Source organism: Cervus canadensis, chromosome 2 (assembly GCF_019320065.1).
Source record: "Cervus canadensis isolate Bull #8, Minnesota chromosome 2, ASM1932006v1, whole genome shotgun sequence".
Taxonomy (NCBI): domain Eukaryota; kingdom Metazoa; phylum Chordata; class Mammalia; order Artiodactyla; family Cervidae; genus Cervus; species Cervus canadensis.
This window is the reverse complement of record NC_057387.1, coordinates 77,676,595-77,704,241: the sequence shown is the minus strand read 5'-3', so window position 1 is coordinate 77,704,241 and position 27,647 is coordinate 77,676,595. Positions and strand designations below refer to the sequence as shown.

The window sequence follows — 27,647 nt, the reverse complement described above, 5'->3', positions numbered from 1 at the left end:
TTAATAGTTTTACTTTAATAAATAATATTGTCATTAATATTATTATAAGAAAGTGAAGTCGCTCAGTCATTTCCAACTCTTTGCAACCCCATGGACTGTAGCCTACCAAACTCCTCTATCCATGGGATTTTCCAGGCAAGAGTACTGGAGTGGGTTGCCATTTCCTTCTCCAGGGGATCTTCCTGACCCAGGGATCAAACCCAGGTCTCCCACATTGCAGGCAGATGCTTCACCGTTTGAGCCACCAGGGCAGCCCAAAGTGAAGTTGCTCAGTCGTGTCCGACTCTTTGCAACCCCATGGGCTATACAGTCCATGGAATTCTCCAGGCCAGAATACTGGAATAACATTACAGACGGATTCTTTACCAGCTGAGCCCAAGAATACTGGAGTGGGTAGCCTATCCCTTCTCCAGCGGATCTTCCCAACCCAGGAATCAAACTGGGGTCTCCTGCATTGCAGGTGGATTCTTTACCAACTGAGCTATCAGGGAAGCCCAGTATTATTATGGAACAAAGAAATTACTGCAGGTCTTAATGTGGGAATGACATGATGAAAGATGATTTAAGAAAAGTTATTCTACTATTGTATTATGTATGGAGACTTCAAATTAGGGAGACTATTGAGAGGATGAGAGAGGACAGCTAGGCCAAGGGTAGTACCTGAACATAGTAAGGAAGGGACAGATCTAATAGACCGGTGGTCCCCAACCTTTTTGGTATCAGGGACCTGTTTCATGGAAAACAATTTTTCCATGGGCCAGGGCGGGTGGGGAATGGTTTCGGGATGTTTCAAGTGCATTACATTTATTGTGCACTTTATTTCTATTCTTTGGCTATCTCAGGATATTCCAGCTTGACCTTTGGGTTAGGGTTTACTCTCCTATGAGAATTTCATGCTGCTGCTGATCTGACAGGAGGCGGAGCTCAGGCAGGAATGCAGGCGATGGGAAGCACTGTAAATACAGATGAAACTTTGCTCCCTCACCTGCTACTCACCTCTTGCTCTGCAGCCTGGGGGCTGGGGACTCCTGTAATAGACAAGGCCAAAATTAATCTGTAGGCCATAGTGATTGTATAACAGAAGACTAAATTTTTGCATCTAATGACATCAAGAACAAGGAAAGGTATTTAGGTATTAGGAATTAGGTGAGAGGTAGTAAGAATTTAATGATTGAATGAAGAAGGCATACTGTCAACTTGTAAATTCTGTGACTTTCGTATAAAATTTAATGTCTTTTGGAAATACTTCATAGCTTTCATATTTCTTACCTGACATTTTCTTTTCCTTTTCCTGATCTTGGTATTGCCTACTGTTTTGTAGTCTCTAATATTTCTCGCGTGAGCTGAAATGATTTTTTTGAAAAATCTGTGATCCTTTTGTTACTCAGCAGAATTTAGTTCTTTGTTTGCATTTTACTTTGAGGTTACTTTTAAATTTTTCTTAAATTTTATATGTTTCTTAAGTTTCACAACAACTCTAAAAAGTACTTGGTTAGGAATATAGTTATTTTATAATTTGTTTTAATTGAGATTGGTAGAATAAATTTCTGAGAGAATTATTAAATTTTCTTTAAGTACTTTAAATCTATTTTAAACAAGTTTAGTACCTCAATTTTATGTGTAGTGGAGAAGTATGGAATTGGGACAGATAAGAATGGTCTTTTCAGAAATTAGAAAATTATTGTAATGGGGTACACATAAGCCAGATTATAAACCATAAATCCACACAAATGATAAAAGACTTGAATTGCAACCTTTAAGGAGGAGGAAAATATAACCTTCACAGGAACTGTACATGTATTACTTTCTGTATGCTATACATAGGTACTGTATCACTGTTCTTTTCTCAGTCCTCAATTCTATCTAAATGTTTATGTTAGATTTTATCATGTACAGGGGATGTCAGAAATTTTTCTTTGAGAGAATAGCTTCAGTTGACAGTCATGGCTAAAATTAGAGAAAGTCATGAATTTTAAATTCCAGAGCTTCGGTACTATATACAGACTCCTCGTTAGAGACGCCTGCGTGGATCTTACGTGTGCGTGCCATGTGCTTAGTTGCTCAGTCGTGTCTGGCTCTGCGACCCCGTGAACTGCAGCCCGCCAGGCTCCTCTGTCCATGGGGTTCTCCAGGCAAGAATACTGGAGTGGGTTGCCATGCCCTCCTCCAGGGGGTCTTCCCAACCCAGAGGTCAAACCCAGCTCTCCTGCACCGCAGGCAGATTCTTTAACATCTGAGCCACCAGGGAAGCTCATTTTACGTATAATATGTGTATAGCATGTAAGTTATGTATGTCTATATATGTAAAACAAGAAAAATAAGCATTTTAATCTTGAAATGGTTGTCTAACTTAATTTTTATGAAAGCTCCAAATAATAATTTTCTTATTAAAGTCTCTCATTTTCAAGATGTTGATCAATTCAACTTGTTGATTAGGTTGGCAATCCATATCAACTTTTTCCCTTATAAATCATCTATTTAACCTCTTGTTTTAAGTATGTACAGTTTGTAATTCTTTAATAACAAAAAAAGTTTAATAGCAGTCTGTTTACTTACTTTTCTTAACAGACAGCAAATAGCCTTCTAATAATGTGATATAAGGTATTTTATAAGAAACAACAGTGATGTTGATGATGGTGATGATGACACACAAGTTCCTCTTGTATATAGCCAAGTCTATAGCAAGTCTATAGCAAATGACTTCCCTGGTAGCTCAGATGATAAAGCGTCTGCCTACAATGCGGAAGACTTGGGTTCGATCCCTCGGTTGGGAAGATCCTCTGGAGAAGGAAATGGCAATCCACTCCAATACTCTTGCCTGGAAAATCCCACGGATGGAAGAGCCTGTTAAGCTACAGTCCGTGGGGTTGCAAAGAGTCGGACACGACTGAGAGACTTCACCTTACCTTACCTTATGTTATAGCAGATGAAGGGCTTCCCAGGGGGCGCTAGTAGTAAAGAACCTGCCTGCCAATGCTGGAGACATAAGAGATGTGGGTTTGATGCCTGTTCAAGAAGATCCCCTGGAGGAGAGCTTGGCAACCCACTCCCATGTTCTTGCCTGGAGAATCCATGGACAGAGGAGCATGGCAGTCTACAGTCCATGGGGTTGCAAAAACTCGGACATGACTGAAGCGACTTAGCATGCACGCAGACATGGGGAACTGACTGCTTAATGATTCTGCCTCACCTCAACCTTTAATAATGCAGAATTGTATGTCAAAACAAATTAAATTCTCTACAATACTTCAGGAAAAATATAATTTTACTGATAAATTTAAGTTTCTAATAGCTAGAATTTTCAACTTTATTATTTTTAATTTATGCTTTTAAGCATCTCCTTATACATTGTGAATGGAATAATTGTGTATGACAAATGAATTTTTTCCTTTTATATGAATTTACTTGAATTGGTAGGATATAGCACCACCTTATGCCGTGTGTAAGAATTACAAGCTACTGTTTTGTTACTGCTTTATATTGTCAAAAATTATATATGGAATTTCCTACTCTAGCATGCTAAGATTTTATTTTTTAAACTGAACCTTCTTTCATTTTTCTCGTAATACTCAAACTGTCAACTTAATCTATAATCCTTTCAAATTGATTTATTTGAATGAGCCAGATATTTTGTCAGTACTTGTTTTCTTTTATAACATTTTAGTATAGGTCCTAGAGAAAAAGCTTTGTGTGATTGAAAGTCTGTTTGTTTTAAAGGAAATTTGGGGTTGAATAAGCATTGCCTGTTTAATAACTCTGATAGATCTAAAGAATTTGAATTCTTCCCTTGAAACAAGAGAGATAAAAATTCTCCTAATGGTGTTGTTTAGTATTCAAAATAATCTGATTATCATATTGAACTTTGATTTATATAGTATGGCATTTGGCTTTCTTCTATTTTATAATGCTATTGTCTTACCATTTTCTAGCCTTTTTAACCATGTATTATATTCAGATTGATGTCTTTCAAAGAAACTTATAAATCCTCTTCTATACCTTTTCTAAAATTAGAATTTAGAAAAGACTTCTAATAAAAATTTTAACTCACTCCCCAGCTAAATTTTATAAAAACATCTCCTGTCAGCCAGAAATATCATAAGCACATGGAGAAATTCTTCGTCTTTGAGTTTCCCAAATGCCACATCTTGTCATCCAACCATCTTGTCCTCTGTCATCCCCTTCTCCTGCCCTCAGTCTTTCCCAGCATCAGGGTCTTTTCCAGTGAGTCGCCTCTTTGTATCAGGTAGCCAAAGTATTGGAGCTTCAGCTTCGGCATCAGTCCTTCCAATAAATATTCAAGGTTGATATCCTTTAGGATTTGCTGGTTTGATCTCCTTGCTGTCCAAGGGGCTTCTCCAGCATGACACTTTGAATGAAAGTATCAATTCTTCGCATTCAGCCTTCTTTATGTCCCAACTCTCACATCCGTACATGACAACTGGAAAAACCATAGCTCTGACTATACAGAGCTTTGTCAGCAAAGTAATGTCTCTGCTTTTTAATACACTGAAAAGGTTTGTCATACCTTTTGTTCCAAGAAGTAAACATCTTCTAATATTATGGCTGTAGTCACTGTCCATAGTGATTTTGGAGTCCAAGAAAATGGTCTGTCACTGTTTCCATTGTTTCCCATCTATTTGCCATGAAATGATGAGACCAGTGTACCAGCCAAGGTGCACTGCTTTTTAGTTTCATTTAAACATTTTTTTAACCTAAGGGTAGGAGGCAGCTATACCCATAATTCTAACACAAATTAAAGAAATTTTTTAGCTACTAAAATCTGGTTTTTTAGTAAGGAAACCAAGTAATTATATTTACACATCAATATATGTATAATTCTGAATAATGCATTATCATACTTATTATAATAATTTCATAGATATGAAGTTTTAAATCATTAAAATGTTAAATATTAGATTAAAAATCATGGCAGATATTAAATATAGGAAAAAAAGAATTTTGAATATAGCTGGTAGTTTGGAGAGAAAGCAAGGCAACCTAGGTTCAGATATAGTTTTACAATCAATGAGAATTGTGAATTAAGCATATCACTTTATTTTTCAGACATTCATCAGTTAAAAGAGAAGTCTATACTGAGTTGCTCTTTAGACTTCTACCTTTAACATTCTGTAATTCTAAATTAATATCCTTTATCATTCCAGTTGGGTAAATGTAAATACAAGGAGGTTAATTGAAAGTCTATGGTAAACTGTGGAAAATTCTGAAAGAGATGGGAATACCAGACCACCTGACCTGCCTCTTGAGAAACCTATATGCAGGTCAGGAAGCAACAGTTAGAACTGGACATGGAACAACAGACTGGTTCCAAATAGGAAAAGGAGTACATCAAGGCTGTATATTGTCACCCTGCTTATTTAACTTATATGCAGAGTACATCATGAGAAATGCTGGGCTGGAGGAAGCACAAGCTGGAATCAAGATTGCCAGGAGAAATATCAATAACCTCAGATATGCAGATGACATGATCCTTATGATAGAAAGTGAAGAATAACTGAAGAGCCTCTTGATGAAAGTGAAAGAGGAGAGTGAAAAAGTTGGCTTAAAGCTTCAGAAAACTAAGATCATGGCATCTGGTCCATCACTTCATGGGAAATGGGGAAACAGTGGAAACAGTGTCAGACTTTATTTTTTTGGGCTCCAGAATCACTGCAGGTTGTGATTGCAGCCATGAAATTAAAAGACGCTTACTCCTTGGAAGGAAAGTTATGACCAACCTAGGTAGCATATTAAAAAGCAGAGACATTACTTTGCCAACAAAGGTCCATCTAGTCAAGGCTATGGTTTTTCCTGTAGTCACGTATGGATGTGAGAGTTGGACTGTGAAGAAAGCTGAGTGCAGAAGAATTGATGCTTTTGAATTGTGGTGTTGGAGAAGACGCGTGAGAGTCCCTTGGACTGCAAGGAGATCCAACCAGTCCATCCTAAAGGAGATCAGTCCTGGGTGTTCACTAGAAGGACTGATGCTGAAGCTGAAACTCCAATACTTTGGCCACCTCATGCAAAGAGTGAACTCATTTGAAAAGACCCTGATGCTGGGAGGGATTGGGGTCAGGAGGAGAAGGGGACGACAGAGGATGAGATGGCTGGATGGCATCACCGACACGACGGACATGAGTTTGGGTAAACTCTGGGAGTTGGTGATGGACAGGGAGGCCGGGCGTGCTGCGATTCATGGGGTCACAAAGAGTCAGACACAACCGAGTGACTGAGCTGGTACATACTCTTACTCATCATTAATAGTTGAACTTTTGACTGAAGCCCAGCTTTGAACTTCACTGTGTTATAAAAACTTTGAATTTACTACCCTAAGTATATTTTCTTTTTTAAAATTTTTATTTATTTTTTAGTTGGAGGATAATTCTTTGCAATATTGTGTTGGTTTCTGCCATACATCAGCATGAATCAACCATAGGTGTACATAGAGGCCCTCCCTCTTGAATCTCCCTCCCACCTCCCATGCATCCCATCCCTCTAGAGCTAATTTAGAGACATCTTTCTCAAAACTAGTATTTATCAGCATTTTGCTATAGCTGTGAAGTGAATTCAGTGTTTTAGTTACCTAGACTTGAAACAAGTATTTTGGTTGTCACATAGTTTTATCTTTTAAATATAAAGTCCTATTGCTTTTTCTCTCAACATATCAGTTTTAACAATCCTTAGTTCTTCATTCTTAGTATGCTCTAAGCACTAACCTCACCCTGATTATTGCAGCAGCATGTTTATTTATTACTTTGCTTCAGTACTTCTCCAACTCTCATGAACTGTATTTTTCATATTTCTCCTCTCTATCATATCTTTTCCTAATTTTTGTTATCTAAATGCTGCCTCTTGAAGATGTCACAAATTCCTGGACAGCATTGGCTCTAGTTGACATTTCTTTTTATATCTTCCCTAGGTTTTTCTTCATTGCTCTTCATGCTGGAAACTTGTAATGAATATTTTTTGAAAAAATTTTTTCCTTTGTTCCAGGAGTGGTATTGTGTACAGTCAAAAGGTTGCTTTTTCTTAGAAGAAGATGGTGAAATCATTAGTCATCAATACAAGATGCAAATAGCTCAGAGATCCCTGGTTTATATAACAATTAAGCCGTTAAGCCTGAGTCAAGCTGAAGGCAAGTTTAAATTTTCTATATTTAAAAAAAACATCACTTTATGCCAGCTTTAAAAATACTTATGTATTTGATGGTTCTAGTTACTAGTGAAGAAAATGGATTTGCCTATGAAACATGGTTACACACATTTAAAGAAAGTTGTTTACACACTATGTCATCACATTATTCAAAGTAAGAAACATGTGGTTACATACATTTGAGGAAAGAAAGTTATTTATACTTTGACTGTGTTGTCATATTATGCAAAGAACAAAATGTTACCTGGTTTCCTCTTGACATATGATTAACTTTTTATCCACTAATTAATCCTTTGCTTTTTCCATTTATCAATTTTTTAAATGAATATACATGAGAGAACTTCGGTAGGAGCATAATTTGGGACAAATAAGAGCTGCAAGTATTTTTGAATACCTTCAAAGTCCTATGTCATATAACTTAGTCCTTATTTAATAATTTTTGTATCCTTGGTAATACTTTTCTGTACACCAGTGATAGATAAAAATTAATAATTTCCTAGTATCTACAGTGGTTATTACATAAGTTTTAGTGAAAAATGGCTTGTATGTGTGCTTTCTCTAGGTATCCTTTTAATGTTGACTATTCTAAATATCAGTCTTTATTTTCCTCTTATTATGTTTACATATAAACATCTACTTACTAGAGGATTCTTCCACACTTACATTATTTTTCCTTCCTATAGTAAAGATACTGAAAGTTTTCACTGTGTATCTTATAGGACGCTGAGAACATTTGGTAGTTGATACTTTTAGATGATAATTACAATAATAATTTTTCAGATAAATGTATCAGATCTACGAAGTTAATGTAGTTGTTAATTCTCTGTATTGTTATAAATTTTTAAATTTATTTGTCAATTATTTTTTGAGGACCTCATAAACCAAGTATCACTTTAGGTGCTTAAGATACACGACAGTGTGACCTCATGAACTTACATTCTAATAGAGGAAATAAACAATAAATAATAAATATAATAAATAGCAAGTCACATGGTGTGTTAGAAGGTGGTAAATGCTGTGGGAAAAACAGAGAGGATAAGGGGCATTGTGAATGCTGAGGGAATATGGGTTGCCATTGAAAGAGAGTAGTTAGTGTATGCTTCGTTAGAAGTTCACATTTGAGCAGACTTTGAAAGAGATATATTAATTGTCAACTGCTATGTAATAAACTACCCCAAAAACTCAGTGGCTTAAAATAATTAAATATTTGTTTGCTCATGAGCAGGTCTATTGGACAGTTTTTTGGTCTGAACTGGGCTTGGCTTTTTTCTGTAGAGCTCACCCATACCTCTGTGATCAGCTGCAGGATAGCTGGTGGCTGGCTTTAATTGGTCTTGGGCTCTTTGTGTGGGCCTCAGATGAGACAAGGGAGGCTTCCCTGGTGGCTCAGATGGTAAAGCATCTGCCTGCAATGTGGAGGACCCAGGTTCAATTCCTGGGTCGGGAAGATCCCCTGGAAAAGGAAATGGCAACCCACTCCAGTATTCTTGCCTGGAAAATTCCATGGACGGAGGAGCCTGGTGGGCTACACGGTCCATGGGGTTGCAAAGAGTCAGACACAACTGAGCAACTTCACTTCACTTCAGCTGAGACAACTTCATTTTGCCTTGTGTAGTCTCTTATCCTCTAGTAAGTTAGCCTGGACTTGTTCTCATGGTATAACAGGAATCTGAGAGAGAAAGCAGAAGCATCATAGGCCTGGGCTCAAAACTGGCACAGAATTATCTGTTACTCTGTGTTGTTCACAGCAGGTCACAAGGCAGGTACAGATTTATAAGGTGGAGAAACAGATTTGATCTCTTAATGGGAGAGCTGCAAAATCACATTGCAAAGGGCTGTGGATACAGACAGGAAGAGCCATTTTTGCTGTCTTCCACAGGAGGCAAGGGAGCAAGTTTAGTGGATGTAGGGGTGGCGGAAGGGATGGATGAAGAGTGGGAGCGAGGGGCAGGAAGAGGGAATCCTCTGTTCAGAGGCTCTGAGGTGTAGAGTGCACCTGGTGTTAGAAGAACAAGGTGGCTAGAGTGGCTGTAATGAAGTAGGGAAGGAGAGAGGGAAGAGATGAAGACAAGGGAGAAACGAGGACAAAATCAGGTAGAGTTTTGTTTTTTGCCATGATGTTGTAAAAGTCCATAACTTGGACTTCTACTCTGAGAGAAATAGAAATGAAAAACCCTTAAGAGGCTGCCATCAAGATTTTCTCTTCATCTTTGATTTTCAGTAGTTTGAATATGTGTCTTGATGTTTTTTGTTTTTCTTGTTGATGCTGTTTTTGAATTTTGGCGAAGTTTTCAAGTTGTTGTTTGTGTTTATTTTTTTTGGTATTTATCCTATTAGAGAGCCCTGAGTTTCTTGGATTTATGTTGGTCATTGTTTTTAGAAAATGTTGCATCTTTGTTTCTTCTGCTCTCTCTCTTCCACTTACATGCCTGACATCATCATCTCCTGTCTGCCACCACAGATCAGCCATGCTTGCGTCTCATCCCTCCTTAGAAGGGTCTGTCTTTCCTTGGATTTCAGACTGCATGTTTATCCTGTGACTTCATATCTGATGGGTTTAAGAAATGCTATGATTTTGTAGTTTGTGCATTTTTTTTCCCATTGTTAGGGTGGGAGCAACTTTCTTCCAACTTTCAACTCTGTTAGAGGATTTTAAGTAGAGACGGAACATATTCTGACATTTTAGCAAGAGCAGTCAGGTTGTATATTGAAAATAGATTGAAGGGTACTCAGGAGAAAGCAAAGAATGCTTTTGCTTTGAATGGAGGTGCAAAGGAGATAAGAAATAGAGATTCTGGATGTATTTTGAAGGTCAAACCATCGCATTTCCTGAAGCTTGTTTATGACATGTGAGAGATGGAAGAAGTTAAAGATGATTCCAGGATTTGGGGGGTTGAGCAACTGGTTTGAGATACTCTTCTCTGTCCCTTACCTGAGATAGAAGTAGATGGACAGTTCTTTTCTTCAGGTGTTTGGACAGTTTTAGACATAGAAATCCAAGTAGAAATGTCAAATAGGCAGTTGGATATATGGGTCTTATGTTCCCAGGAAAAGTCTATCAGGGAATATGAAGTTTGGAGTTAAAATAATATAGATGATGTCTAACGTCTTTTCATCCTATGCTCCTTTACGGGTAACCAGTAGTTGCATCTTATCACTTCTTGAAAGGGTTGTTTTTCCTTGGATTTCAGTCTACTTGGTTGCGTTGCAACCTTAGCTCTCTAATGAGTTTTAAAAATTTATGAATTTTAGAGGTGTATATGTAGAGAATGTTCCTAACAAGATCACTTTGTATAGTTACCTGTCTTATTGAAAATGTCTTTTGATATTTACATATGAAAATGGATGTGAATTTTTTAAAAAAATAATTCAAAGGGGAAAGAAACCATTAACTTCTTTTTAAAATAGGAAAGATCTAAGAAATGATTGCTTATTTTAAGATGTTTGGGATTTTTTTGTTTATAGGAAAACCATCCCCTTGGTTGTCAGTTGATACTGCCTTGTATATTCTTAAGGAAAATGAAAGTGAAGCAAATCTACAACTCTTGTGTTTTACCGAACTACGAAATAGAGAAGTATACATGTTTATTTTCTAATGTATAGTTAAAAGTATTATATGATCTCAAGTTTGGGGAAAATAATAGTTTTTCTATATATCTTTAACCTTTTTTTCTTCCCTTTCAATTAAGGTAAATACAATTCTTATTATTCATATATTTTTATTAATTGTGAAGGATTTTAATTTTCTGAGATTTAAAAATTGAGGATTTATTGGCAGCCTTGACTTTATAACTTATACGTTGTATGTGACATTATAGTTCACTTTCCTCTTTTTCTAATACCCTGATGCCCCCCAGATGTGAGCATTTTTTTCTTATACCCAATAAAAGTGATTGATGCCAGGGAATTTTCTCCCCTAAATTCAAGCAGTTCAACTTTGAAAAAGTTCCTCTAGATGTTTGTCTTACTTTTAGTACTACTGCAAAAAAGAAAAACTTCATATCCTCAGGCTTTCCTCATAGGGTCTAAAAATAGATTGATCTGAAGCAGTGCTTTCAAATGATTTTGTATGTTGCCCATGGGGTTGTTCTGATCTTTTCTAATTATATATTTACTCAGAGGCCAAATATGTGAGGCAGATACATAAATGTGGTTATTTATTTTATGAGGAATACAAAATACATCTGCTACACAGTAGCATGAATAACACTATTCAAGAGCTTACTGCAATATCATATTTAATCTTTATATAGGCCCAGCAACAGACAGACATTTCCCTGATGGAATGTTATATAAAAGTCTTTATTGTCAGCTTCCTAACAGACAAGAATAGTTATAGGCAAGAAACAAATAAAATGACAAAAGTTAACGTTTTGACTAAACTCTTCTCCAAAACTGACTACATGGTTAAGTTCAAGTTAAAACATTGTCTAAAACAATACCTTTCCCACTTTGTTTTGTTTAAAATCACTTTCTTATGATATTGCATATATAAAAATCTTAGTACATCGCAAGCCTATAGTAAAATTTGAATGAGTTTCTATTTACCTCTTTACTGTTTACTCCTCTGTTTATCTGCAATATGTCATATTTACAAAGGATTTTTACTTTTAGTTTCACAGTTATTTTCTTTAAGAAAAGTTTTGTGCCCATGAAAGACTGTCCACTTGCCAACTATGGCAGTTCAAGTTTATACGTGGAGATAAGGAGGTTCATCAGAGAACGTATATTAGGGAACAGCGAGAATTGTTTTTCATACATGGATATCAGTTTACATCTGGCCAATCCAAAAGATTATGACTTCCAAAAGATGCGTTTGGTCAATGTTTAGTTTTCAAAGTAGCCCTCAATTATATTGGGTTTCTTCTTATAATCCGACATAGGACATGGTCACTTTAGGATGATTATCATTCCTTTGACTTGTGAGGGCAGAAACAGGGCTGAATCGAGAATTTGGATGAGCAACTTTGTTTTGCATTTAAGGCTTCCCAAGTGGTTTAGTGGTAAAGAATCTGCCTGCAGTGCAGGAGACACAGAATTAATCCCTGGATCAGAAAGATCCTCTGGAAAAGGAAATGACAAGCCACTACAGTATTCTTGCTTGGAAAATCCCATGAACAGAGGCGTCTGGTGGGCTACAGTCCATGGGGTCACAAGAGAGTTGGACATGACTTAGCCACTAAACAACAATAAATTCTGTGCTGAAGTAGAAATACCTATTTGCTTATATATGGGCTTCCTTTGTGGCTCAGCTAGTAAAGAATCCGCCTGCAACGTAGGAGATTTGGGTTCGATCCCTAGGTTGGGAAGATACCCTGAAGAAGGGAAAGGCTACCCATTCCAGTATTCTGGCCTGAAGAAATTCCACGGACTATATTGTCCATGGGGTTGCAAAGAGTCAGACACAGCTGAGTGACTCACTTTTATTTTATACACAACTAGAAAATGCTTAGGTTTAATATATTTGACAGAGACAACTCCTAGGTTTTATAGGAAGCCATTGGGCTCCAGAAAGCACCTAGAAGGTACATAGGGATGCCATTTTGCTTTCTTTCATACAACAGGAAAATAAAATGTTTTCCTATACAAATGTCTTGGCGCTCATTATAAATACCCTATGATGGAAAAGAATTTGTATAAGGTAGGTTTATCTGGGATTCTATCATCTTGTTTTATAGTACATATTACATAAATGATAGTAAAATTCCAGTGTTTTTGTTCACATTGGATTTTTACAAATATGGCTACTTCATACAAATAGTGAATTCTTTTAAAATGAATTAAACTTTTATTTTCAGTCAATGAAATCTGAATTACAAATCATATATTTATATTTGAATCATATTCAGTTCAGTTCAGTCGCTCAGTCGTATCCAGCTCTTTGCGACACTATGGACTGTAGCATACCAGGCTTCCCAGTCCATCACCAACTCCCGGAGCTTGCTGAAACTCACGTCCATCGAGTCGGTGATGCTCTCCAACCATCTCATCATCTGTTGTCCCCTTCTTCTCCCACCTTCAATCTTTCCCAGCATCAGGGTCTTTTCCAAAAGTTAGTTCTTTGCATCAGGTAGCCAAAGTATTGGAGCTTCAGCTTCAGCATCAGTCCTTCCAATAAACATTTGGGACTGATTTCCTTCAGGATGGACTGGTTTGATATCCTTGCAGTCCAAGGGACTCTCAGGAGTCTTCTTCAACACCACAGTTCAAAAGCATCAATTCTTTGGTGCTCAGCTTTCTTTTTAGTCCAACTCTCACATCCGTACATGACTACTGAAAAAACCATAGCTTTGACTAGATGGACTTTTGTTGGCAAAGAAATGTCTCTGCTTTTTAATATGCTGTCTAGTTGATCATAGCTTTTCCTCCAAGGAGCAAGCATCTTTTAATTTCATGGCTGCAGTCACGATCTGCAGTCACTTTGGAGCCCCCAAAATTAAAGTCTCTCACTATTTCCATTATTTCCCCATCTGTTTGCCATGAAGTGATGGGACCAGATGCCATAACCTTAAGTTTTCTGAATGTTGAGTTTCTTTTTATTTTTTTTATTTTTTTTATGAATGTTGAGTTTCAAGGCAACTTTTTCACTCTCCTCTTTCACTTTCATCAAGAGGCTCTTTAGTTATTCTTCACTTTCTGCCATAAGGGGGTATCCTCTGCATATCTGAGGTTATTGATATTTCTCCCGGCAGTCTTGATTACAGCTTGTGCTTTATCCAGCCTGGCATTTCAATTAATGTACTCTGCATATAAGTTAAATAAGCAGGGTGACAATATACAGCCTTGACGTACTCCTTTCCCTATTTAGAACCAGTCTATTGTTCCATGTCCAGTTCTAACTGTTGCTTCTTGACCTGCATACAGATTTCTCAGGAGGTAGGTCACATGGTCTGGTATTTCCATCTCTTAAAGAATTTTCCACAGTTTGTTGTATCCACACAGTCAAAAGCTTTGGCATAGTCAATAAAGCAGAAGTAGGTGTTTTTCTGGAACTCTCTTGCTTTTTCAATGATCCAACGGATGTTGGCAATTTGATCTCTAGTTCCTCTGCCTTTTCTAAATCCAGCTTGAACATCTGGAAGTTCACAGTTCATGTACTGTTGAAGCCTGGCTTGGAGAATTTTGAGCATTACTTTGCTATTGTGTGAGATGAGTGCAATTGCATAGTAGTTTGAACACTCTTTGGCATTGCCTTCCTTTGGGATTAGAATGAAAACTGACCTTTTCCAGTCTTCTGGCCACTACTGAGTTTTCCAAATTTGCTGGCATATTGAGTGCAACACTTTAACAGCATCATCTTTTAGGATTTGAAGTAGCTCAACTGGACTTCCATCACCTTGACTAGCTTTGTGCGTAGTGATGCTTCCTAAGGCCCACTTGACTTTGCATTTCAGGATGTCTGGCTCTAGGTGAGTGATCACACCATCGTGGTTATGGTCATGAAGATCTTTTTTGTATAGTTCTGTGTATCCTTGCCACCTCTTCTTAGTATCTTCTGCTTCTGTTCAGTCCATACCATTTCTGTCCTTAATTGTGCCCATCTTTGCATGAAATGTTCGGTTCAGTTCAGTCACTCAGTCGTGTCTGACTCTTTTGCGACCCCATGGACTGCAGCCCGCCAGGCCTTGCTGTCTATCACCAACTCCCAGAGTTTACTCAGGCTCATGTCCGTTGAGTTGATGATGCCTTCTAACCATCTCATCCTCTGTCATCCCCTTCTCCTCCTGCCTTCAATCTTTCCCAGCATTAGGGTCTTTTCAGATGAGTCAGTTCTTCACATCAGGTAGCCAAAGTATTGGAGTTTCAGCTTCAGCATCAGTCCTTCCAACGAATATTCAGGACTGATTTCCTTTAGGATGGTCTGGTTGGATCTTCTTGCTGTCCAAAGGACACTCAAGAGTCTTCTCCAACACCAGATGTTCCCTTGGTATCTCTGATTTTCTTGAAGAGATCTTTAGTCTTTCCTGTTCTATTGTTTTCCTGCATTTCTTTGCATTGATCACTGAGGAAGGTTTTCTTATCTCCTTGTTTTTCTTTGGAACTCTGCTTTCAAATGGATATATCTTTCCTTTTCTTCTTTGCTTTCAGCCTCTCTTCTTTTCTCAGCTATTTGTAAGGCCTCATCAGACAATCATTTTGCCTTTTTGGATTTCTTTTTCTTGGGGATGATCTTGATCGCTGCCTCCTGTACAATGTCACGAACCTCCGTCCATAGTTCTTCAGGCACTCTGTCTATCAGATCTAATCCCTTGAATCTGTTTATCATTTACATGTATAATCGTAAGGGATTTGATTTAGGTCATACCTGAATAGTCTAGTGGTTTTCCCTACTTTCTTCAATTTCAGTCTGAATTTGGCAATAAGGAGTTCATGATCTGAGCCACAGTCAGCTCCCAGTCTTGTTTTTGCTGACTATATAGAGCTTCTCCATCTTTGGCTGCAAAGAATATAATCAGTCTGATTTTGGTATTGACCATGTAGTAATGTCCTTGTGTAGTCTTCTCTTGTGTTGTTGGAAGAGGGTGTTTGCTATGACCAGTGCATTCTCCTGGGAAAACTCTGTTAGCCTTTGACCTGCTTCATTTTGTACCTCAAGGCCAAATTTGCCTGTTACTCCAGGTATCTCTTGACTTCCTACTTTTGTATTCCAGTCCCGTGTAATGAAAAGGATACCTTTTTTGGGTTTTAGTCCTAGGAAGTGTTGTAGGTTTTCATAGAACCATTCAACTTCCCCTTCTTTAGCATTAGTGGTCAGAGCATAGACTTGGATTACCGTGATATTGAATGGAATATGAATCATATTAGGCAACTGTAACCCAGAAAAATTACTTAAAGTTTTTTCTCTTTGTTTCCTGTTGGAATATTTGCATCACAGTCAAAACTCAAAATAGTATTTTATTAAAGACCATTTTCAATATAACAAATATTTTGTAACTAGTTGTTAATACTAAGGGATAAAGTACATAGGATTATATTTTAGAAACTTTAGTTAGGACTTAGTGAATTCCCTTAATGCTATTAAATGTTGAAAATACTTTAAATTCTAGAAAATTTTATAGAATCACAATTTGCTTTGTTTCATAAGGTCCACTACCTTCAAGTGAGTATATTAAATTAATAGTCATTAATTTTATATAAACTATGTAACTTTACATAAAATATACCAGATATTTACATAAAAGGTAGCAGATCTTTTCCAAATAGACATTATCTTTCATGCTATAATCATTCAGTATGAAAGAGGATGGGTAGCAAGATTATCCAACACCCCATTTTAAAAACAGCCAAAAAAATTAAAACTATTCCCCTTAAGTGCATCACTGGCATGTTTGAAGAATATTGGGAAGATTTAGAAGTTATATAACTTCTATTATAATTTTAGTTATTTTATAAATATATAGAGAACTACATCTAATATTACGAGATTTAGCATCAACAAAAAGAGTTTGAAGCCTGTAAAACACTGATAGAACCATAATAGAATTGGTGAATATTGGTTAAATAAAAAACTGTTTCTAATGCTTCTCTTTCATAAGAAAGATTAAAAGTCATTAAGACTCATGGTGTTTGTTTGTTTTAAAAATTCTTTTGAGAAAAGACGTTTGGGTGGACTGGTGAACTGGGACCTGGAATTTACTGGTTAGTTCCTTCCACAACTGGCTGCAGGCTAAGAAAAGAAATAAAACCAATAACAGAAGAAGCCCAACTTGTATATAGAGATGAAACAGGGGAATTATTTCTTACAAAGGAATTTAGGTAAGTTTTATTTATTAAAGTTAGAGGTATAACACTAGGCCGGATATGTATCAGTAGCCTGCCTTCCATCCTTTCCTTTGGCTAGCTGCAAACCCCAGCCCCAGTTTCTAATCAGTAGCTCAACTCATCCACTAGGCATCTGACTGTGACCTTCTATTCATAGGTCTGGGATTACCATTTATTTCTGGATTCCATATAGTTGGCAAGTCAACTTTAGTTACAAATTTACTGATTTCTCCTCCACTAGAAATAGGTCCTGCTAATTGTACTATTGTCTTAGATAACCGTCTAATATGAAATCCAAATAGGGTAGTTCTCCCATATTCTACATATGTAATAAGTAAGATCTAGCTACCAGTAGAAAGGAAGAAAGTAGATGGAGATAGGTGAAAAGAAAATGGGAACTTCTGTTTGAGTTCCTACTACATGTTGAGATGCTGTGGTTGCTTTAGAAGCTTGATTATGTCATGTAATGCTAGACAAAAGAGAATGTATATTTGGATTCATTAACTCTATCATTCACAAATACTGTTTTTATTTTATTCTTTTCCAGTACGGTTTATTACCAGATACTGAGTATAGTTCCCTGTGCTATACAATAGGACCTTGTTGTGTATTGATCCCAAACTCCCAATCCAGCCCTCCCCAATTCTCCCTCCCCTTTGGCAACCACGAATTTGTTCTCTGTGTCTGTGAGTCTGTTTCTGTCTCATAGATGAATTCATCACAAACATTGTTTAATGCCTTGATATTACTTCCTTTTGAAAGTTATCCTTATCGAAACCTTCAATCTAGTTGCCTTAGAGACAAATAATTTGCTATTTTTTAAAAATTTAGGTCAACTTTATCAGACATATTTGAAGTAATTGATTTAGATGGAAATGGTCTTCTTAGTCTTGAAGAATATAATTTTTTTGAATTGAGAACAAGCGGTGAGAAATGTGACGAAGATGCTTGGGCTGTCTGCAGAGGTAAGCATTTTTCCTTAATGAGTGTGTTATATACCTATATATACCCTTTCATCCTTAAGAAGTGAAATATCAAATTTCTCCATCGAATATTATAGTAGTTAGGACAATTTAAAAATAGTAGCATTGTTTGCAGATCATAACAAATTAAACATTTATTTTTCTTAAATTGGTAGTTGGTATAAAAGACAATATAAATTACTTACTCACAATTACTGCGTTCTTTGGAACTTAGAATATAAAAAACTTTGTCTTAGCTCTGATAGTAAAGGCTGAAGTGAAGAGAACCAAACTATGCCCAGGAGAGGGCAGCAAAGAGCTAACAGACTAGAGTTCCACTAAAAATTAAGAGGTTTCCAGGAAGTTGTTTATGTATGTATGTTAAGAATTGTTTTGTTTTTTGTATTTGAGTTGAATTAAGAAAGTCCACCCATGGATGTATAGAAGCCAAAGATACTAAAATAGGCAAAGAAAAACACTGAGAGTGAGGCAAAGTCAGTTGTTGCTTGGGAGAAGACTGAAAATAGGGTAGATCTTGTGTATTTAAGCTGAGGACTAAAAGGTCAAAGGAGAAAGCCAGAAAACCACAGCCAACTGTAAATCACAGAGCACGAAGTCTGAGAAGGTTGGAATGTAGTCAGGAGAGAGATTAACTCACATGTTGCTGTCACTGGAGTAGTAATGTGTCCTAATCCTCTGGGTCTTGGCAGTCAGTGACCTAGGGAGGAATCTGATAAATCTGTTTTTCTAAAGAGCAAGTAAAGTAGAAATATTAATATAAAGTTTTTTTTAAAAATCTCTTTTATTAACTTTTTATTTTGTATTAGAGTGTAGCTGATTAACAGTATTTTTAACTGAAGGTTTATGTAGTGTAATCAATAACAAGAAATACATGTTGATTTATAATTTTAAACTTTGAATAGAGGATTGATAACACATAACATAGAGTGTTAGTTTTAAGGAGATGCAGTCATCTTGTAACTTTAATGATATAATATTTTGATTCCCTTTGTCCCTTTGTCATATATCAGTTGAATATATGGGTAATTTCTGAGTTCTCTGTTCTACTCCACTGAAGTATTTGTCTCGTTTTTCACCAGTACCACACTTCTCTTGATTACTGTAGCTTTAAAGGAAATCTTGAAGTTGGGTATTAACAAACTTTTAAAAATTAATGGAGAATTGATAATTTTAAGTTTTAAAAGTAGATCAGTTATTGATAGTCTCTGTAGCGTTATACCTAGATACATTATTCTTGAAAGTAATTATTTCTTTGTATTATATATCAAATATTAATGTTTTCATCTTGCTCTTCTACTTAGTAGCTCCAGCTTCCATTTTAGTGGTTACTGTATCTCTCTATGATCTAATTTAATCTACATTTCCTTTTTTGTCTTTACAAAAGTTATGAATCACTTTCCAAACTCTAAGCATTTTAAACTATTAATCAGTCAACCAGTTTTAAACAGCTGTGTCTCTGCCTCTTTTCTCATAGTAAGGTGTGTTAAAGAGATGTCTCAAATAAGAGTACCCATTTTCCTTGGGCATATTATAGATGGGAATCGGAAAATAAAATAAAATAAAATCTTTCTTTGTTGTAGGACAGTTAACAGAATATAATCCAAAATGAGTAGCTGTATTTTATCTATTTCATAGTCACATTCAGGAATTATATATAGATATTTCTATGTGAATTTTTTGCTTATAAACAATGTTAAAATGGGCATACTTAGATTTGTGTGGGACATTCAGGGACTTCAAAGTGTTCCCTATTATCTAACAGTTTTTTAAGGACCAGGGAACAATTCTGTTAAAATTAAAGCAGTTAAACATATAATAGTCTTCTTGAATCTGGCACCATTCACTTTTCCCTTTTGAAATACCAGTAGTTTGGGGGATATTACATCAAATTCATTTGGATTTAAGTGGCAAGTAAGTATTTTAATTTTTGAAATATAGTACTGGCTTCAGCCGTATATGCCCTAATTTTTGAAATATATGTTAGTATATACTCTGATAAGCAGGCAGGTTGGAATTTACCCAGAAAAATTAAGATTTCCTCTAATTTTGAAATATATTTGTACCATTTAAGACTTCAGCTCTTGTTGAAAAACTAAATCACACACTGAGATAGTGCTTATGCTGAGTTGTGGGAAATCAGAACAGTATCTCTCAAACATGTTTTGAACCATTCTTTTTGTTTTTAAAACATGGTCTTTATTTATTTATAACTTATTTATTTTTGGCTGTGCTGGGTCTTTGTTGCTGTGGTCAGGCTTTCTCTAGTTGCAGCGCGTGGGCTCAGTAGTTGGGGGTGCGTGCTCTAGGGCGCAGCCTCAGGAGTGTGTCGCACAGACTTAGTCGCCCTACAGCATATGGACTCTTCCCAGACCAGAGATCGAACCTGTGTCCTCGGCATTGGCAGGAGATTCTTAACCGCTGGACCACCAGGAAAATCCTTGAGCCATTCTTATTTCACTTTGATAGTGCTCACAGATTCTTAAGGCCTCCTTTAAAATAAACACTTATGAATAATAATATAGCCATTTTAGTAAATGCATGAACTTAAAAAAAATATGTAAGGAAGAAACTGTTGGTTGTTTTGACAGAGAATTTTGATACCAAGAAAAATGAACTAACAAGACAGGGCTTTATGGATCTGAATCTGATGGAAGCCAATGATCGAGAAGGAGATCCTCGTGATCTTTGGGTAACTCTGCACTCAATGGGCTACAATAAAGCTCTGGAACTGACGGAGGTAAAGCAGCCTTGAAGTTTGCTGTGGGTGTAATGTAGATAGTATTTTCCCCCACGAACATTTCCTTGACACAGGACTTTTGAATTGGGCTCTCAAATCCTTGAACTTCAATATACAAATGAATCCTGGGTGCAACAATATGTTTCTGCTAGTTTATGCAAGCTCTTATATGAAATTTAATTGCTCACAACATTTTAATAATTCAGGAACAAAAGTAGTTTGAGCATATGATATGCAGGAAAAAGATTGGTAATACGAAAACGTTTCCTAATTGGTGATGGTTATTTGAGTTGCTAAAATTTCAACGGTTGCTTCTATTCCAAGACTTCAGAGACTCTTTGTCCTAATGGAATAAAAGCCCTCATATAATAAGAAGAATATGTCTGTATGAGAACTGGAATTCTGATCTTTTCACAAGGGTACTCCTTGGGTTAATATTTATAAAACACTTAAAACAGTGCTTGGCTCTTATAAAGCACTATATATGTATTAGCTATGATTATTATTATTTATTAACATGTAAGGTATAAAAAGTTGAATAAGACTCACATAAACCAGAGGAATAATAAAAATTAGGCCTATTTCTTAAATTTTATATCTTTGTGTCCTTTAATAAAGTTTGAAATAAATGATTTAAGAGTTGTAAGCCACACAAATTAGTTAACAGTATGTTTGTTTATAACTTAAAAATAGTATCTGTCCTTTCTATAAATACATCAACCTAGGAGGGTAACACTACCAGAAACAAATTTTAAGTTTGGGGTGTACTGAGACTTTGGTTTAGTTTCTAAGTTTTGACATCATTTAAAATTCCTCAAAAATTTGTTTTCTGAGACGTTCTCTATGTTGTTGTTTTTTTTTTTTTGCCATTTTTATTAATAAGAGGTGAATAGTTACAGTAACTTTTTACATTCTACTTTAACATTTAGTGAATCTTACATCTTTAAGCATGGTGAAAATCAGCACCTAATCTGTGAAAAATACTGTGTCTGCTACACATGCTTCCGTTTAACAGAGGAGTTAGTTAAGAGGCGATTGTGACATTTTAAGTTAAGAGCAGATAGTAGCATTTAAGATTAAATTATGGTAAGATTTAAGTTAAGAGCAGATAATAGCATTTGCTGATATCATTGACTTTTGAAATCACAAGTAAGAAGGATTTCTGAGATAAAGGTCTTTTACTTAAATTTTATTTATTTATTTAATAGGTAATATATTCCATTGTTTGAAGTTCGAAAAGTAAAAACTTTATATATATATACAGTGAAAATGTCAAAGGTTAATGAGACTACCACTCAACAGCTGAAATAAAAAGACAAAACTGAATTGATTGCTTACTACAAGGAAGAGCTATACTGGTCAGGCACAAAACAGAATGTTCATCTTATTTATAAAGGGCATTGGGGAAGCATGGTTATTCAGATGAGACTGTTGGTTGATTGATATACTCAGTGGTATATTTATTTACTTTGCATCTGTCTGTGATTGCTTGACTTTCAAAAGTGAAGAGCCAACCCTAGCTGACTTACAGACATATGTTTATTGAGGTGAGTTGTTGCAGATCAATTGAATGTATTTGAAACAAGTTCTGGGGTGAGAGATCAAGGTGTCAGAATAAAAGGACATGGAGTTCACCTCTTCCCACAAATGTATCAAAAATACATCTACATGTGGAGTAATTCTCACAGATTACCTACTGGACACTAGCAAATCTCATATACAACCAAAGCTACAAGAAAGATCACCATGTACGGGTAGGGCAAAAAAAAAAAAAAAAGGAATCAGGATGGGACACAGCTATACCCCTGGGAGGGATCTGTGAAAGAGAAAAGATTCCCTCACCCTGGGAACCCCCTTCACCAACTGGGAGATCAGCTGGGCAGAAGGGGAGATTCAGAGGCTCAGCGGAGAGTCAGCAGCTGGCTTGGAGCAGGCCGAACAGATTGAGACCAGCATTAATGGTCCTGGCCACCTCACTGCATGCCCCAGCCCGAGAGGCGCAGCTGCTGGCGTGCACAGTGGCTCGTGGTGACACCCAGACTTCAGCAGACAGACCTGGGTATAGGACTAAGGTTGGCTACATGGGAGCAGCTTGAAGGGGCTAGAGTGTGGTCCAGGCTGCAACTGGGAGCGTGCACAGAACAAAGCCCGAGTCCACCGTAGAAGTTCTGTTGTTATGCAGGCAAAGGGAGGGGCAGGGGCCCAGTCCTCGCAGCCTCATCCTCCAGTGACCTCACAGTGGGTGCAGCTCTGCCTCCACAAGCTCCTGGAGCATGTAAGCTCTGCAGTTGCCCACGTGCAGAGGCAGAGATGAAATCTGAGCTGATCCCCAGGACTGCTTGATTTCAGAAGCTGGGCTGAAATCAGCCTTGTCCTGAGGCTTTGCAACTTTGGTGGATGTGTGTTGCCAGGACCTTTATAACCTCAGTGCCTGTGGAACATCTGCATGGATTTACTGGTGCTCCCATGGCTGGGGCAGGTCTGGAGTTAGCAGCTGCAGGTTTTGTGGGTGTGCACATGTAGAGATAATGCTGGGGTCTGCCCTGATTCCCTAGTGAACACATACAGTTGTGTTCAGGAGCACAACTATATGTGACTATGGTGGGTCCCAGTGCCTGGCTTCAGTGAGCCTGCGCAAGGTTTCTGCACTGGTGGCTCCGTGACACAGCGCCTCAGCAACATCCAGGTTGACTGCCTGATTCCCAGGGCTGAGGTGAGGTTGTAGGCAACATTCCCTAGATGAGGTTCTACACTGCAGGCCAGAAGACAGGAGCAAGTCCTGAAAGGGAAAAACTGGCATCTGGGATAATCTACCCAGCAAGAGTATTATTTAGAATAGAAAGGGGAGATAAATTTTCAGTAAGCAAAAGCTAAAAGAATACTAAATTCTTTTTAGTATTTAGTAATACTAAACTTATACTAAAATACTGAAAGTTATTCTATAAATAGAAAAGAAATAAGAATCTATAGAAAAGAGAAAATCACAATCAAATGAGGCAGTATATAAAAAAAAATTTTGTGAAAGTGATGATAACCACAACAAACAGCAAAAGGGTAAACGTGAAGATGTAAAAAGGGACATCAAAATAAAATGTGGGAGAAGGGAGTAAGAAAATATACATTTTTTTTAGAGTGTGTTTGAGCCTATATGACTCCCAGTCTAAAGCAAACTGATACAGTAATAGGTTAACATACTTGAAAAATAAGGTAACCACAAATCAAAAACATTCAATAGATTCACAGAAAACAAAACCAAGAAAGCTCAAGCATAATGCAGAAGAAAACCATAAAACCACAAAAGGAAAAACAAAAATAAAAACAAAAAGGAAATGCAAAATCAACTGGAAAAACAAGATTTAAAATGAAAATAAATACATATTTATCAATAAAATATCAATGGACTGAATGCTCCAATCAAAAGACATAGAATGGCAGTTGGATAATAAAACAAGAGCCTACAATATGATGCCTGCAGAAAACCCACCAGGGTTGAAGGACACACACAGATCAAAAGTGAGAGGATGGAAAAAGGTATTTCATGCAAATGGAAATGACAGGAAATCAGGGGTAGGTGGCAGTACAGAATAGACTAAAGGCCATAAAGAAAGATAAAGGATACTATATAATGATAAAAGGATCGATACAAGAAGAGAACATAACACCCATTAACATGTGCACCCAGTATAGAAGCACCTAAATGCATTAAAAAAATATTGACAGATATAAAGGAGAAAATTGATGAGAATATAATAATTGTAGGAGACTTTAACACCCCACTGACATCAATGGACAGATATTCCAGACAGAACTTCAGTATGACAACAGAGATCCTAAATGTCATAAAAGATCAATTAGACTTAATTGCTATTTTCATGACATTGCACCCCCCCCAAAAAAAAAACCAGCACATTCTTTTCAAATGCACATTGAATATTCTTTACATGCAGAGATACAAAACAAGCCTCAACAAATTTAAGAGGATAGAAATTATTTCAAGCATCTATTCTGACCCACAATACCGTGAAACTGGAAATCAACCACAGAAAGAGAAATGAGAAAAAATGATTACGTGGAGATTAAACAACACGCTACAGGAAAAAAAGTGTGTCAGTAATGAAATCAAAGAGGAAATTTAAAAAGTACCTTGAGACAAATGACAAGCACACAAAATCTGTTCAGTTCAGTCACTCAGTCATGTCCGACTCTGCGACCTCATAGACTGCAGCACATCAGGCTTCCCTGTCCACCACCAACTCCCAGAGCTTGCTCAAACTCATGTCCATTGAATCGGTGATGCCATCCAACCATCTCATCCTCTGTTGTCCCCTTCTCCTCCCACCTTCAATCTTTCTCAGCATCAGGGTCCCTTCAAATGAGTCAGTTCTTCGCATCAGGTAGGCAGAGTGTTGGAGTTTCAGCTTCAACATGAGTCCTTCCAATGAATATTCAGGACTGATTTCCTTTAGAATGGACTGGTTTGATCTTGCAGTCCAAGGGACTCTCAAGAGTCTTCTCCAACACCACAATTCAAAAGCATCTGTTCTTCAGCGCTCAGCTTTCTTTATAGAATGTAGCAAAATCTATAGGATGCAACAAAAGCAGTCCTAAGAGGTGTCAATTATTCTAAGAGCATACTAGATGTTATTTTATATATATTTTACTCTCTTCTTCTAGTAATTTGATATGCCTTAGAGAGAGCCATAATTTAATCATTTGAGCTAAACTATTTCATGGTAAGGAAATAGATTTTTACAAAGAGACTAGGCTACTTATTGTATGTCAAGCCTATATTGTCCTTTTTATTTTTTAATATAACCCCATCAATAAACAATACTATGTCAGGATTTGGTATTGAAGCATCCAAAATTTTGTTCTGAGCATGGATACTTCTTGATTTATAGAATCATAATGAGGAAATTCTCCTTATTCAGTAAGGGTTATAGAGTTGTTGGATTGAAAGTGTTATACCAGCAAATGGTAATACAGTGTGAAAGTAATAATTCATAATTAATTAATTGGTATAAAAATGTTGAATGTTTCCATTAATGATGGGAATATACACATGTGGTAACATTTTATTTAAAGGATTAATACAAAACCTGAAGGTATTTTGACTTAGTTTTGACTAATCTGGAAGTACTCTGAGACAATAAGGTATTGCCTTTGATGGGCAATGATTCTTTGATATGTGCTATGTTATTGAGTTAATATACCTAGAGCATGACCTAACATTTTCATGTTTGTAAAAACAAAAAAAGAAAGCTTTATGATAATCTAGGGAGAATCCATTTATAATCTTATGAGCTGTGTTCTAATTGGTTTGAATATGTAGAGGATTTTGCCCATGAGGTTTCTGGAACCATAGCTATTTCTTTGGCAGTTTCCTGAATTATATATTATGTAAGTAATCTAATATCTAGATGAGCTATATTTTGACCCCACATATTAAATTAGTGGGTATTGTGTCACAAAGACTAACCAAAGTATCAGTTATAAGTTAGGATTTAGGAAAGGGCTTAGGAATGTTTGTTAAATCTCATCGTTTGTTAATCTCATTAATGGTTTTAGTAAACCAAAATTTATTTTATGTTAAGCATTCTTTAGGTTACTATACTGGCTTCTCTGGTGGCTTAGTGCTAAAGAATCTGCCTGCAATGCAGAAGCAGCAGGAGACACACGTTCGATCCCTGAGTCAGGAGGATTCCCCTGGAGGAGAGCGTGACAACCCACTCCAGTATTCTTGCTTGGAGAATCCTGTGGACAGAAGAGTCTGGCAGTCTACAGTCCATACATAGGGTCACAAAGAGTCAGACATGACTGAAGCGATTTAGCACACATGCACGCAAGTTACTATACACTCTCAGTTTGTCTTACCTTTTCCTACCTTATTTTTTTAATTAAATCCCCTAATTTAGTTTCAGAATTATAGATTATCCATTCCCTCTAACAACTTATAAAGGCAGAACCTCTTGCAAAGTGCAGTATAACTTCTTTTTTTGTTGTTTTTTCCAACTTTTTATTTTGTATTGATGTAGGGCTGATGAACAATGTTGTGATAGTTTCAGGTGAACAACAAAGGCACTCAGCCATACATACACATGTGTCTGTTCTCCTCCAAACTCCCCTCCCATCCAGGCTGCCACATAACACTGAGCAGAATTCCATGTGAATAGCATAACTTCTTTATTGTTCCTCCTGCAGGAACATTGCCCTTATATCACCATAACAATAATTTGCTTTTTTATTGAATGTTGATGAACAAATATATGTCTAGTTTGTTTTTTTTTTTCCTTTTTTAAAAAAGAATTTCATGGTATGAAATCTTTTTAGAATTCAGAACTGGGAAAATATTACTTCATTTTCTTTAGATTTTGAGAGCATGTAATATATTCTGTTTCACTTTTATCTTTGCTAACATGTAGCTAAGAGCCACATTTTGTATAAAACTTAAGTAGCATGCCCTAATCTAGGTTTTCTTATTCCTGTCTTCCTGAAACTTCCTTTTTATATATTGTTAATATTTTTACAATTAACAATTTATAATGAATAGTTTTCTTCCATTGTATGCTTCCTATTTAACTTAGTATGATTAAAAAAAAAATAAGTAAATAGAAGGTTAAGCCCATGAACAGAAAGAAAAAAAGGATACAACGGGCACCTTTTTAACGTATAGAAGATTTTATTTAAAAATTCCAGGTAATGCATCTTTAACAAAGACCTTTTAAGATGTTTATGTTTAGTAACATCTGAATATAATATCGATACTCTTTGATCAAGTAAAACAGATAACTACGACTTGAAAAATGGTAAAAAATAATACCAGAATCTGTTCAGTACTGAAAATTCAGTACTTTAAAATGCAACAGTCATAGGTCAGTTCAGTCATTCAGTCGTGTTCGACTCTTTGCGACCCCATGGACTGCAGCACGCCAGGCTTCCCCATCCATCACCAACTCCTGGAGCTTGCTCAGACTCATGTCCATCAAGTCAGTGATGCCATCCAACCATCTCATCCT

General features: G+C 36.6%; 1 protein-coding gene across 1 annotated transcript in view; it reads left to right on the top strand.

Annotated features, from left to right (window-relative positions):
* Window positions 1–27,647, top strand: part of EFCAB7 (EF-hand calcium binding domain 7) — a 53,353-nt gene that overhangs the window by 19,277 nt on the left and 6,429 nt on the right. The window contains exons 7-11 of the mRNA XM_043461096.1: window positions 6,991–7,132; window positions 10,615–10,724; window positions 16,748–16,905; window positions 17,743–17,876; window positions 20,483–20,631. Of these exons, the coding sequence (XP_043317031.1) occupies window positions 6,991–7,132; window positions 10,615–10,724; window positions 16,748–16,905; window positions 17,743–17,876; window positions 20,483–20,631 (693 nt within the window). The remainder of the gene's footprint in view (window positions 1–6,990; window positions 7,133–10,614; window positions 10,725–16,747; window positions 16,906–17,742; window positions 17,877–20,482; window positions 20,632–27,647) is intronic.